At 34.4% G+C, this 15,177-nt stretch overlaps 1 protein-coding gene across 1 annotated transcript; it reads left to right on the forward strand.

Annotated features, from left to right (window-relative positions):
- The first annotated feature begins 14 nt into the window (after positions 1–14).
- On the forward strand, positions 15–15,121 carry LOC105151217 (uncharacterized). Its single transcript, XM_011064791.2, has 7 exons — positions 15–606; positions 6,667–6,988; positions 7,821–8,052; positions 8,856–9,543; positions 11,583–12,120; positions 12,246–12,380; positions 12,619–15,121. The coding sequence occupies exons 1-7, from the start codon at positions 446–448 to the stop codon at positions 12,763–12,765; spliced, it is 2,223 nt and encodes a 740-aa protein (XP_011063093.2). The 5' UTR covers positions 15–445; the 3' UTR covers positions 12,766–15,121.
- The last annotated feature ends 56 nt before the right edge of the window (positions 15,122–15,177 follow it).

Below are 15,177 nucleotides of genomic sequence, written 5' to 3' on the forward strand. Positions count from 1 at the left end.
CAGGGGCGGCGACGCGGCGCAGTCACAGCCAGCTGTGTGGGCTGCCAGGTTAAATGTCCCCTCTACCTGGCAACCAACTTTTACCCCCACCTGCCCCCTGGCCGTGAAGCTTTACCGCCCGCTTCACCACGCTTCACGCGGTCTTCGCACACAGCTGCAGCCGTCGTTCCTCACGTCATCCGGTTCAGACAGACTGCGAGCGAGCGAGCGAGTAAGGAAGAAAAAGAAAGAGAGAGAAAGAAACAAGGGGCGGTGCGTCGCGGCGCGGAGCGGCGCGGCGCACGAGACGACGACGGCGACGACAACGATACGAGACGAGCCGCTCGCTCCTCTCCGGTCGGCTCGGTCGTAGCGGAGCGAAGCGGAAAGCGCAAAGCCCACACCACACCACACACCACCAGCTTACTTGCACGCTCGCTCGCAATAACTTTAAACTCGAGGCAAGATGGCGGCCGCGGCGGCGGAGGCCCCGTCCGCGCACCTCGCGCTCGCCACGGGCGACAAGATCCTCGTGACCGTCGAATCCGCGCTGCCTGACATCCTCGTGGTATCTTTCGTCCATGGCGCCAAGTGCTTCCAAGGTGCGCTTCTCGACGCCACTAAGAGGTAAGAATAAGGGAGAGAAAGAGAGAGAGTGAGAGAGAGAGAAAGAGATAAAAAGAGCGAGAGACAGAAAGAAAGAGAGAGAGAGAGAGAGAGAGAGAAAAAGTGAGAAAGAGCGACATGAAGGAAAGACCTCGTGTTGTGACCTGTTCTTTTTTTCCTATTTTGTTCCGCTTACCGAGAGCCTTTTGTTCTCTCATCGAAACAGTGTTCAACCCCTGTCCACCCTTCGGCTTTTAAAGAAAAAATCTTGAAAAATTACCCGTTTATGAGTTCCGCTAGTTAAACCCAAAGGTGTCCAATGGCTAGCATCCAAAACAGCTTGGGATTAGTTGATTAATCGATTTGATGATGTTCTGGTCCTTTGAAGGTTTTGCAGGAAAATGATCATGTTTATGCCTTTGCTTTATCACACTAAGTGTTGACGATTAAATTTGCTCATCAATCATTGCTCTTTAGAAGTTTTTTTGCCTTGCCTTTCTGAAGCCTGAAAATGTATGTCTTCTGAAAATGAATTGGTTCTATAATAACTGTATAGGTACTTTAGAGATTGGTAGATTTGGAATTGGTTAAATAGTAACTAAGAGGTACTTTAGTGTTTTTGCTATCTGTGAACAGAATGACGAATATATAATGGAATGTTCAACAGAAAAGTTGATGACTAAGTCCACTTACAGTTTATTGAGATATATGATGCATAAGAAAAAAATACAATAAGATTGGAGTCATGAGTTGAAAAACGAATCATCGGAAAATTTTGACTTTCAAAACCTTTCCATCGTCGCACACAAGTTCGTACTTTGGAACAAAGTGACAATTGTTTCTTAAACCGGATATTAATGACTAGGCTCTTTTGTGCCACTCTATGATTATTTCTTTCAATACTGCGTAGGCGTTTCGATATTTTAGAAGAGTTTTAAAAATTTGATGATATAAATTCTTGTATACTAGTAGATTCACATCATTTTTTCAAATTATAGTAATAATTTTGAGAAAAAAACTCATTGTTCAAGGAACAAACATTAATGATATTTTTTCATGGGTTTGATTTTTTTTTATTTTGTTATAACGATTCTAAGATTCTGATGGAACAACACGAAAGATTTGAAATTCTCAGATTTTTCGAATATCCACGTTTAAAGATGCCGAAATCTCATAAATTGCACAGCTGCAAAAATTCTTCACAATGACTTTCATTTTCGAATTCATGAATTTAGTATTAGAGTATTTTGAGTAGTAGAGTATTTTGGGATTCTAGAATTGCCACACAAACTAAGATTAAAGTGTAAGAAAATAAGGATCAGGATAAAAAGCAAAATGATTTATGATCGGTGTAATAATAATGCGGATGATGATTGATGTTCCATTGCTACAACAAATCCGGTTGCCAGATATAACTTTCAGTTTTTGATGTAATCATTGGGATACAAGGATATGATATTTCCAATTTATAAAAGTTTAAATTCAGATACTTGCACTAACAATGTTTCAAATGTCAGGATCCCAAGGAGTCTCATTACATAATCGATCTAAAATTGGACGATTATACAAAAATATATACGAATATATATACGAATATATATACGAATATACAAAAATATCATCCATTTTTTTGTGTAGCATTCTTGAAATGTAAAGATTTGTCTTTCAAGTAACTATATGAAACGAAGTACAAATGGTATAAATGGTAAATTGAGAGGAAAATCTATTTTTTTGCAGCACAAGTATGTTTCTAAAAAAGTAGTGTAACATCAACTTTTCCAAAAATTTGATTTTTAACGAAACGTCGATTTATTATTTAGAAATAATCGGACTGATGCAAAAGATATATTAATCGTCTTCAAAACTTTAGTTTTTTTTTTTTTTTTTAAAGAAAGAGGCTTTCCCCTAACTCTTACTTTGTTTTTGAAATTAATATCTCATTATGGCTCTTTCACTTTTAACTTTTTAAACGTCATAGCCAGTCGAAATTGTCCAAGCTGAAATGTAAGATCGGAAGATTGGAGCGTTTTAAAATTCAAATATAAAGTATCTGAGGAATAATATTAAGATTCGAGATATTTTAATTATTACGATCCGCAGGATTAACTTGTTGGGAAGAAGTTGTGGAAGTGATGCCATCCGTCGGCTTCCACGATAGTGCACGAACTTACGCGCGAACTTGGCACAAAATATCTCATTTCCTCCGAGACGTAAATAGGTCCAAGTTCCGAAAGCTCCGATAATTTTGATAACTTATCTGTACTTTAATAGGAAACGTATGCGCGCGTGGATGTCTCCTCCTGGCGCCAGCCGCAATGGGCGTGGAAGTCGTGAATTTCCTCAAATTTCACATGACTCGGCTGTCGCTAAGTCGTCATATAAATGAGATATTACATCCTCTACCCATGTTTTTTCTGCACTCACACATGCGTATAATTACGTATACTCGGTATATCACGAGTCGCATGCTTTCTCTCCTAACGGATTCAAATCGTGATGGAATTCTTTTCGACGATAACCGAAAAGAAGTTGATTACTGAAATTCTTTTCGCGCGATAATGTTATATAAATAACGAGCAGTGGAATTTTCCATTCGATAAATTTCGATTAAATAAGCTGAACAGTCGAAAAATAGGTGGTTAAACGTAACGAAAGTTTTGCTTCACCCAGTATATGCTAAAAAGACTTCACTGTGGTGACTCATGGTCTCGCATAGTAAACGCACCTTTGTAATATAGTCGTTGCCGACTTCTCTGATACGAGCAGTCATTTCGATTATTGGGAAATCAACTAAGTAGCTATTATACCAGTTGACCACTATTGTGCCACTCATACGAGTTAATCCGCGAACTTATGAAAAGCGAGCTCCTATATATATAGTCAGACCAATAACACGTGGGAAATATACTTAAATTGAATTTACTTAAATATTATAACTACCAAGTTTGTCGAATGCGATTAATCAACTTAACGAACTTTCATTATTGAAGTTTTATAAGGCTGTTGAGGTTTTATTGAACTTGATTATATATGATTACAACATGAATTTAAATTTTACTATCGAATCAATTGAATTCACTGAGTGTTATAATTAAAATGGATATTAAACCGATTTTGTTGAAAACTATTGCTTGGTGGGTAAACTCATTTTCATTGGACGTTACGTAATTATCCAATTTGTTCAATTTTATCTCGAGAATCGGAGTGTAATTTCGATGATTTTGTAATCGCGCTGATCCCGATCGACACCAATCATCCCCAGACTTTTCGTTTGAGCGTACCCTATTTATCCGGATAGCAATTTTGCTCTTGCAATCGCTAGTTTTGTCCATTCAAGCAGTTGTTGTTTTTCTCAGCGCATTTTTCTTAGAGGGCAACCGGGGTTAGCCTCCCCGTGAGTTCAGAACCGAGCTCGTTGCTGCGGCCGAACAGCTGTTGCCCGTTTTCTTACCCCGCGCCCTAAGTTTTCTTGTTCAAGCTGGGCGGCCAATGGCCGCCCCGTGTCGCAATTGCACAACCATGCCTAGCAGGGCTGTAAGTAAGGTTGAAAGGGTCGTTTAAAGTTTGATCACCAATACGTCCCAATTTAATTGCATCGAAAAATTAATTATTTCAAAGTATTCAATGACTATTTTTATTACTTATTTATTTTCCTTTTGTTAAATTTTGTACGTTTATTGCGGTAATAATATAATCCCATTTTTGTGTTTAGTTGATAATACGTAAGATAGCAATTAGCTAGTATTTGTTATATTTTTCATTTATAAATGATTTTTTTCACTTCAATTATATTGTAATGTATGTGAAAATTTTCTACAGTTTTGTCAAGTTCGGTTAGATAAGAAAAGATAAGTAATCAAGAGACAGTAAAGTTTCTGTTACGGCCCTGAAAGCTAGTCGGGGCCACCGACCAACCAGGCCTGGCTTGTGTCACGTTGTGCACGACAGTATGGTGCGGTAGAGGTTCCCATATTTTTCCGCTATATGTATTATAATTCAATACTTTTCTGAATTTATTTTTTTAAATTGGTAATAGAGGTACTTTTGAAGAATTTCTCAAAGATATTGATGAAATATTCACATTCATCGAATAAACAAGCGAATTTCTCAACAAAGATTTACGCACAAAATTAATTCTTTTTCCCTTTCTAAAAACGATATCAACATTAGCATCTCAAAGAATTTCTTGAATCATATTCGAACGATAAAAGAAGAACTCCATAGATATTTATATCTGTTGTTTTTTTTTTTTTTTAAATAAAATATTAACATATTTTTTTCATTAATTTAAAATAGACTACTTCAGCGGAATTTTTATTCAACTACACGGTCTGTTAAATCTACATTTAGGAAAGGTCGACTGCAAATCGATGACTGAATTAGTAGATGACAGTCCAAGGACATGAATTTATTAGTCCGGGAAACGGTATTTATCGATCTACCCGACATCAAGTCAAAATACGTCCCAGCTGTGCGGTTCACGCATGATCCAAGATTGAGAACCTCTATTATAGTGGTCTCGTGTTCGTCAGGAACAAAGGGAATATCGTCGACGTCTCTGAGAACGCCACCATTTGCGGGTCGAAACTGCGGATGTGTGCGTGGACACAAAGCAGAGAAACAGCCACGTATACTATGCCATAGTCCACGTTAACTGTCTGCTTTATTAACTTAAGAAATGAGCCAATTGTTGTTATAGTTTTTAAACAAGATAATTGAAAACATCAGGAAAAAAACCAATTAGAATCTAACTGCGACAGGCTGAAGATAAATGGAATTCGACGTATTATTGAATAGAAGCTTGTTATATATACTTTAGATTACAGGCTCGGTTAAAAATGTAAATTAAATTTAGAGATTAGATAAGCTTACGAATTCAGAATTCGAGAATGAGAGGAGGATAATTTGAATAATTTTAGGATTACAAACAGTAAAGTTCTGGTCACGCGGGATCTCTTTGCAGAGTGCTATAAATTCGTAACAAATTGGACAAACAACGATAGTGAATAGACCTCTCTAATTTATCAGTTCCATCATAATCATTTTCACGTCATGGCGAATCTGCTGATTCCCGGTATTATTCCCTCCCGGCCATTTTTCTTCCCCACGCGCGGGCTGACTCGGAATTTCGAGGGTCTGCCTCGTATCGGGACCTAGAAAATATTAATGGATATACCGTCAGAGGCTGTCGCTCATTGTACGTGCCTCTCTCGAATCAATACCATGACATGGCCGCGTTGTCGGTGCACGGGAAGCCGACGAAGCATACCCGAAAGCGTTGCCCAATCTTTTGCCATTCTCATTCTGTTTCTATTGAAAGCTTTGGCGCAATGATCTAGCTCATTTGTCGATGAATGTAGGAAAAGGATGTAGGATGATGAAGAAATTGCTTAAAATCGCGAGAAAATTTAGAAAATTTGGTAAAATTCGAAAGAACAAGTCATTTGTTATTTTCTATGGTAGAAGTTCATACATCAGTCAAAAGCCTTTTTCCGAGTCGAAAAAAATAAATATGAATATCAATTAAGAATCGAAAGAACTAGCGTTGTACCTAAGCATTTTCTCATAAAGAAATGTAAGAAAACTTCATTAATTCTTTATTGACTTACGTTTATGTAAGATGATACAAATGAATATCTGTCGCTATTAAAGTAAGTCGCAGTTAATGAAGTATATCAGGCAGTTTCGATAAATCCTCAAGATAACAGCGCGATACGTACACAGAAAAAATGGTTTTGCTAAAATATTAAAAAATTTAGATATAGGTCTGAAAGTAATTTAGTTGGACTACCAATAGTAAAATAGTTACGTAGAATATTTAAACGTTGATAACAATGCTGCAAAAAATTTTAACATTTTAGCAAAGCGAGCTTGAGCGTCTTATATAATTATTTTAATAGTCCAAACAAAATTATTTTCTCTAGTATTTAAAAAAATTTTTAAATACTTGACTAAAAAAACCGTTCTTTTCGAAACGACGGAAATATTGATAAGGCATCACTATCTCTTTGAATAATTAGCTTAGATATCATTTAAACTTCTAGAACGTCGATCACAAGACACGCTTAATTGTGTTCATAGGGGACTTCCTTGTGGTGTTCAACCCCCGGAATCGGTGCCAGATCCCGATGGCGATAAACTGGCGACGATTGCAGCGCGCTTCAGTTATTTCCAGGAAAAGAGGAATGTGCTGTCGTCGTCGGCGACCGCCGTCGTCGCCAAGGTCGACCTCCGCAGAAGCATCAATCCGCCCGCTAGATACAAAAATGCGAGGCCTACAGTGAGATTGAGGCCCCGCCAGGTACTCTGCAGTAAGTGCCGATCGATCTGCAACGAGAACAGCGAGAACGTTGACGTCAGCAGGAAGAGGAAGCACGAGAACGCGCAACAGCAATCACAGCAGGTACCGTGAACGTAGCTTACTTAGGATCGTATATATTTTTATAGAATTGTGTTTAGATTGTATACATCTCTTTTAGAAATTTTAATATTAGTAGGTAGTGATTAATTATTTATTTTGAGTATTAAGTACATGGAAAGAACAATTTTGTTAAAATATTTAATTTATTTATTTAGATACAAATCTAAAATAATTTTGTTGGATTATCAAAATAATTATGTGGGAAACTCTCAAGCAGAATGCAAAAATTTCGATATTCTAGCAATTTAATTAAGCGTCCTACATGATTATTTTAATAATTCAATAAAATTATTTTCAGATCTGTATCTACCTAAATTTTTAGATACTTCAATAAAGTCGATTTTTTCCATGTAAAAGCATCGTTCAGCTTTGAATACTTAAAATAAGTAATTTGCAATATTAAATTGGATTTTTGTAAGGGATAAAATGTTTTTCTCTTTAGAAAGCTATGTTTTAAAAAATTTTAAACAGAATATTTAATAAAGAGGAAAGTTTTTTGCGTGTATGTGTATGTATTGTGTGTTACGTTGTCAGTAATCTACAAATTTAAAAATATTTAGGAACAGAAGACTTGGAAGCCATAAACTGAAATTTATTTCTTTAAGAAACTTAAATTGTAATCGTCGATGTCGTAAAAAATCTGATAACATGAATTACGTTCCTCTTGAGTTTTTAAGTTTCAATAAGAACCCTTTTTTCGACAACGTTAAATTCATTGAACTCCTAGAAACTTTATTGAAATTACTGCACGTTAACAAATATTTGACTTGAATCATCGCACGGAAGTTACTATTTTCTTTGCTGATTCTACCAGCTGATTCCGGGGTCCACGAGAAGAAGTGATCGACGTTGCGGTCAGCAACCGCAGAAAACTCAGCGAACGTTGCTATCGGAATGCCGGGCAGAAAGCACGATCCAAACGACGACGAAGACGACAAGTTCGAGTACCGATTCAAAGCTGGGAGCATCGTTGATCCCAAAACTGTCGAGATTACAGCCCAATGAGATCAGCAACGTGATACAAAGTCCCCCCGATCAATTATCTGGTATATTTTCACTGGAAAATTTAAGAACACGTTTAAACAAATTATAGATTATATTGTGTATATTGTGATTTTATGCGAATTAACTGTATGAGTCATCTTTGAATTTATTTTTCTTTAGTGAACAATTTGCTTTTGTGATATTTACTTTTTTCTTTTAGTTTTTTTGCTTTTAATCTTTTTAACAATCTAATAATTTCAGTTAATTACATGTTTTATATATAGAATCTTATAATTAGAGAGCATATATTATACCAATTATACGCAGCAACTGAATTAAAAACTCGTTATATAAATGGAAATAGAGTCCAAATCTTGAGAATTAAATTTTTTTATGATGTTTCATACAGTTATTGCTACAAGTTTTAATATTGTTTTTTTTTGTCATATTATATAATATATTATATATGTGAGTGTGTGTGTATGTGTATATACACATATCTATATATATATTGTATATATATTGTATATATATTGTATATATATATATATATATTGTATATACATATATATGTGTGTATATATGTATATATATATATATATATATATATAATAATAATAATTTAACTGGAGCTTTTTAAGCTGTTGTTATTTTAACTTTTATAGGGCAAGATAATTTTTCAATTTTCGTAACATATATTTGTTCAAAGTGTAAAGAAGATACATATTTTTAATCCTTTGCGAAAATAATAAATGCTTGAAAATTAGAAAATGTTTTTCGGACTAGAATTTTTAGATGAATAAAGAAGCTTTAATTGACAATATCTTAGTATGAACTCGTATCGAAGATTGAATCATTGTTTCAGATAAGATGAAGGTCGCGGCGAGCGTGCAATCTTCACATTGGCCTGTAACAAATGAAGAGGAGATGTCCTTGAGGAACGTATTGACATCGCAAGAACGGGTGGAGTCCACTGCCGAATGCGACAATAATCCCTCAACGGCTTATTGCGCTACGCCGAGAAGACTTAGCAGTTCGTCGGTGGAGAGCGCGAAAATTCCCGAAGAGGAGGACAAGAAAACCTTCGCGGCTGCGGATTCGACGATGAGATTGAAAACTGGTAGAGTGCCGAGGAAGAAGCGTTCAGTGGGTTCAATGGAGGATCTTTGGGATGAATCAGTGTTTGAAGATCCCACGAGAATTGCCAGGACTACGCCGGTGATCAAAATCTCGTTTGGTGCGCAAGGCGAAGGAACTGTTCTTAAAATACCTGCGAAACCTCAGGATCCTGATGCATACGAACAGGAAACGGATGATGCTGATGATACTCAGCAAGAGAGAGATCCTCTGGAACTGCCTAGATCCTTTGGCGAATATTACGAGGGTGAAGAAGATGGGCAGGAACAGGTGGATCCTCAAAAGCAGGGCGGTGTAGTGAAAGATGCCAGCGCAAAGGCGGCAAAACGAGCTCTCAAGAAAGCTAAAAAAGAGGCTAGAAGAAAGATGTTGGGCGGAGTGTCACCAGCGAGGTCGCCTTGTAACGGATCACCGAGGTAAAAATAGATGAAAATTATATTCAAATCCAAAGAATCCGTGATTTGCTTGATTGTGAATTTCATAATACCTTTTAATCCTTTTTTATTATTTTTTTTTACGATAATATGTATAGAGGGAGATTGTCAATACCATCATATCACTTTGTTCTTTGACACTATTAACAAAAGTTACACTCTTAAACAAAAGTTAAAAATAAAACTTCTTTTACAATATTATTTAAAAATTTGCAATAATTAAATTTTCATAAAATAAGCAAAAATGAACATCTTACAAAGTGAGCCTCAAAACTGACGTAATAGATAGTAATGCTACATATTCTTATTTTTCTTTTTCAATTATATATACAAATTATTTCAATTATATATACAAAATACTTATAAGTTAATGTATATGAGCATTTCTAGAATTCTTTCATTTCAATACACGGAAAAAATGGCTACAATTGCTACGACCAAAAGTCACCATCAATATATTTTTTGGTTATGAGAACTACAATATATACAAGATACAGGGTGTCTTATTTTAATCGATCACTTCAAACATTTCTTGAACAACACATTTTAAGGAAAAATATTTCAGACAAAAGTTTTGGGACATAAGATGGTGCCATTGGTTTGATCTTGGGTGGCGTCATCAAAATTAGAGCAAGGTCACTTTGAATTTTGGAAACGGAATCCCCTATTTTGTATTACGTATTCTTGTAGCTTATTTTTATTTTTGCATTAAAAATTCATTTCTACATAAAAATGAAAATAAGAAGTACAACCTCCAATGACTTTGAACTTGATAAACGTTATTCAGAACATGATCCTGAACAACATTTGAGAGGTTTTAATCATCAGTCGAATACCTTGCGTAATACTAATGCCTGCGGTGCTGTAACTTATAACTCGAAAAGTACTTAATGAAAATGAATTTGATTACAGTATTTTGGAAAGCTCTCAAGGTAAGCTACAAGAATACGTAATGAAAAATAGAGGGTTCCGTTTAAAAAATTCAAAATGATCTTGCCCTGACCTTGACGACGCCACCCAAAATCAAACTAATGGCACCATTTTATGTCCCCGTCAAAGTCCCAAAACTTTTGTTTGAAACATTTTTCCTTAAAATTCACTGTTCAAGAGATATTTGAGATGATAGATTAAAATGGGATACCTTGTATATTATGATATCCGTAATATTGGCATATCTCAACGGTTATGGCTGTAAAGATATGTCCATCTTACGGTTGTCACAATCAAACTATTGATGGGCGAAAATTATCATTATTTGTAACAACTATAATATTTTTTTCTATGTATAAAAACGATTTTTGTTGATTTATACCCATATTTTATGCTGTTCCATTTGACAATTTTTTTTAAGTTTTCCCATAAATACAAGAGCGCTTTCAGCTCTGATAAGATTTTTTTACACAAAAATGCTACAATACATAAAGATTAAGCTTATGGTCTGTCTTACAGTGTCTTACGACGTGCCAGTTTATATCCTCATGTTATGTTTAAAATTATATTATAAAAAAAGAAGAATAAGATAGAAAAAAAATAAATAAATAATTTTAAGAAACATATAAGCGATCTAATATTATCAGTATCATAAACTATACAGTTTGCGAATAAAAATCGTAAGAATTAATTTCATATTTGTGAAATTTGTTTTAATTGATTTTATATATGAATAAGTCACAAAAATATGTGAGTTTTTATTTCTTTAATTATTTAAATAAAAAATATTTTTATCAGTATATTAATAAAATTCAATGTTTAGTTTCTAGAAATAAGGAAGTATTTCTTAGGAAACCTATATTTTTAATGTCTGTTCCTATATCAGTATTGATGACTTTTCTCTATCTAATAAATTTCCTCTATATAAAAATACACCGCATAACTGTGTATATGATTACACAATATAAAAGAATAACTTTTATTATATAACTAATTTATAAAATATTTCTTTGCGTATTTAGAATGTTTATTTAAGAAATGCCATTTTTGAAAAATGTATTGATTTTTTATCGCTATTTTAAATTATCTAGATATAATCCTACGTACGATCCGCTCTTATATCATCGCCGGAAGCACAAAGTGAAACATAAAAAGAAGCATAAGGAGGGCAGAAAACACAAGAATCAGCAACAACAGGAACAATCGCATTCTGAACAATCCTGTTTAGATTCTACAGACTCGCAACAGCAGTCGCAGCAGCAGTCACAGAATTGGAATGTTTTACCGGGAGGTGGTGAATCTTATAGAGCCATTAAGGAGCAGTGCCTAAAACAGAAGCTGTCGATATCCCTGAAGAGGCTGAACACAAATGCGTATGCGCGTTGTGATTATCCCGTGAGCAACGCGTCCTCTGGCTGCAAGAGCTCCGGTGGTAGCAGCGATGAGTTAAGCGAACATGAGCCGGAAGTAGAAACTGCACCAGATTTTCCGCCTCATCAGTCGCATCCTCTGGTTATGCGTCTAGCTGCCACCTCCGTCGCGCACTGTCTTACTACTAATGGCAGACGGATGGACGTAGGTGATGTTGTATGGGGCAAAATTCACGGCTTTCCTTGGTGGCCCGGCAAGGTATGCTCAAAATGTTCTAAAAAATATGTTGATAATATCCTTATATAACATAAGTTACAATAATTATTAGCTTAACTAACTAGCATTAATTTAGCATGGTTATTATCGAATTTTATTATGTGCAGGTGCTAAGTATCACGGTATCTTGCAAGGAGGACGGTACCTCATCGGGTCCTCAGGCTCATGTGGCTTGGTATGGATCATCAACCAGTTCATTGATGTCCTGTGATCAATTAAGTCCCTTTCTGGAAACCTTTAAGGTATATTCATTTAAATAATAATAATGAATAAAATGCTTAAAATAAATACAGTAAGTAATAAAATAAGTAAAATATAAATAATTGGAATTGCTTCAAATGACAAAAGATATACAAAAGAGAGATATACGAAATTTGGAATTTATTGTATATCTTATATTTTCTGTACTAGTTTTATAATACAGTGACAGTAAAATAACAATTTTTAGAAATATTGATGTAGTTGTGAATCTAATTCCAGACACGGTATAATAAAAAAAAGCGTGGCCCGTATAAGGAGGCAATACGGCAAGCCCAAAACGAGGCTCGAAGTCAAATCACGCCTAACTCAACCAGCAATGTGTTGAATGTCTGCGGTTCGCCCCGCGAAGTCAACGTCCTCTCCTAAGAGAAGTTCTCTGACAACCATTCCTTTTTAACGAGCATCCGTGATAATTGAAGTGCTCGCGGCAAAAAGAGTGCCGACCAATATATAATTAATAATCTTCAAATTTATTAAAATTCTGATCAACGTACACTTCTTTTAAAAGAATTTTTGTTCGTATTTTTTTTTTTAGTCATAATGAATTTAAGCGTTTGAATTAAAAGATCTTAGGAATTTTTAATTACTTTCTTCAGATCTTCGCGATTATTTCAAATTTCTGAAACTTGCAAGTAAACTTTGAAACTATGAAATTTTCGATTCACTTCAACGTACACGTCTTTATTGTAATAAAAAAATTATTGCAGATAATTATACTAATGACTGAATGACTGAAGAAATAACTTTCTTATATGTCACTTGTGCAGGTCAACATTGACTTTCCCCGAGCGCTTGAATTAATGATGGATTGGAATTGTCGTGTAACATATGAAATTTTGTACATACCCATTAGCACTATTGAAATAGTTAATCAATGTTTTGTCAACCATCTGTCTCGCTATCAATCGCTTGAAGCCAGTTGCGCCGGCGTGTATTAATTTGATAAACATTTTTGATTGATATTTTCTTCATTTTCGTCTACATTTTTTCTACAATTTTATGTTAAAAATTACAACTTATTTCATACTACTAAACATATTTGTAAAATTTTTTTTATTGATGAGATCGGGAGCAAAATCGTAATCTTTTTTTTTTTTTAATTAAATTTCTATCCTTTGATGACACAGTCGGTCAATATCTGTGCGGTCGACTGACTTCTTGCGAATCGAATCGCGAACATTTACTGCCATCGTCACTGGCTTTTCTGTCCTCAGCTTATCAAGCGGACGGTAGCGCGCAAAGTCTTATACTTATGTTCTAAATATTTCTATTACTGTGAGGTTTTTTGTTGAGGTTCTTTCGTTGCTTAATCTCTCAAACATCTTGATCGGTGTGACTCATTATATCGCGCAACTCTCTCAGATTGCACCTTAATTATGACGGTTTATTATGTGTATATAGTAATATATGTTTATATATATATATATATATACCTTTATTTTTCATTTGTAGTATTTTTTGGTTTTTTCCGAGATGAAAGAGAAGCAGCGATTTGAGGGATTAAATATATAAAAATTATTGATAATAGTTTATCAATTATTATTTCCGACAATCGCCATAGATACAAGTCGCAGATCTAACTAGACAAATGCGCTTTATTTACATGTGCTTAGGACTGTATTTAAATGTAAAATTTCCTTCTTCGACAAAGAGCCAATGTTTACGCTTTGTGCCAACACTGCCGTGTAATTAAACAATCAATTGTTTGATATTTGAGCAACGATAATTGTAAAGCGAATTTATAATAGCTTGGGTGAATTTTAATTCCTAAAAATCTAATAACTAAAAAGTATGTACTATATTTCTTTCTTCTAAAAAAAGATATATGAAACGATAAAAAAATTTCTTGTAGTTACAGATTAAAAATTAACAAAAAACTAATTTTTACAGCTCTGATATTGAGAAAACTTCAAGTTTTACTTCAAGTTGCGAACTATCAAAATGTTAAAAATATATTAATTTAATTCGTAACTTTGAGAACTTATATAGATATAAATTAATACAAAAAAAATTGAAAAAATTCCGCATCATATTCAGCATTGCGAATTATTTTACAGAAAAGAAATCAAGTATTTAGAAATCGGACATCTGCTCTGATCTAAAAATAGTGAAGACATTGTGAAATCGCGAATAGTACTTAAGAAATCCTGATCATTGTTACATCGATGTTGTGCCACTGCCTCGACGATTTTCTTCCACGAAACTATTTCCATGTCTAATCGAAGTCATTAATGATTGATTTGTTTTTTGTTTTTTTTTTGTGAAATTGATATATCTTATGGAAAAAAAAATTATTTTTGTAGAATTTTCGAATTCGCAACACGCACATAATATATTGAGAATTGATCGTCAGGAATTATTAAAAGAAATATTAAGAATTTGTTGACTATTTTAACCTTGATATTACAAATCTCGACTAGATATTACAAATTGTTTTATTGTTAGAAAATTGATAGTTTTTAAATAATTGACACATTCAAGAAAGGCTAAATTCATTTGATTATAAAACAAATCTTGCGAATGTATTTTGAAGATAAGCATGAACAGTCTTGCGAAATTGGCTGCGACCTTTTTGTTTAATTTTTAATTTAGTAACTAAAAGCGGATGATTATTCCCGCGATATACGTCGTCTATAAATAGGTGCGAAAAAACTATGTGCATGAGAAAAAAGCGGAATGAGAGAGGAAGAAAGAGAAAAAGAAAGGATGTGAAAGAGAAAAAGTTTGAAAAAAAAAGAAAGTGTGGGAAGATAAGGTGTTTTAAGTAACTGTGATTTT

The sequence above is a fragment of the Acromyrmex echinatior genome, chromosome 9 (assembly GCF_024713525.1).
Source record: "Acromyrmex echinatior isolate Ae372 chromosome 9, ASM2471352v2, whole genome shotgun sequence".
In the NCBI taxonomy this organism is placed as follows: Eukaryota; Metazoa; Arthropoda; class Insecta; order Hymenoptera; family Formicidae; genus Acromyrmex; species Acromyrmex echinatior.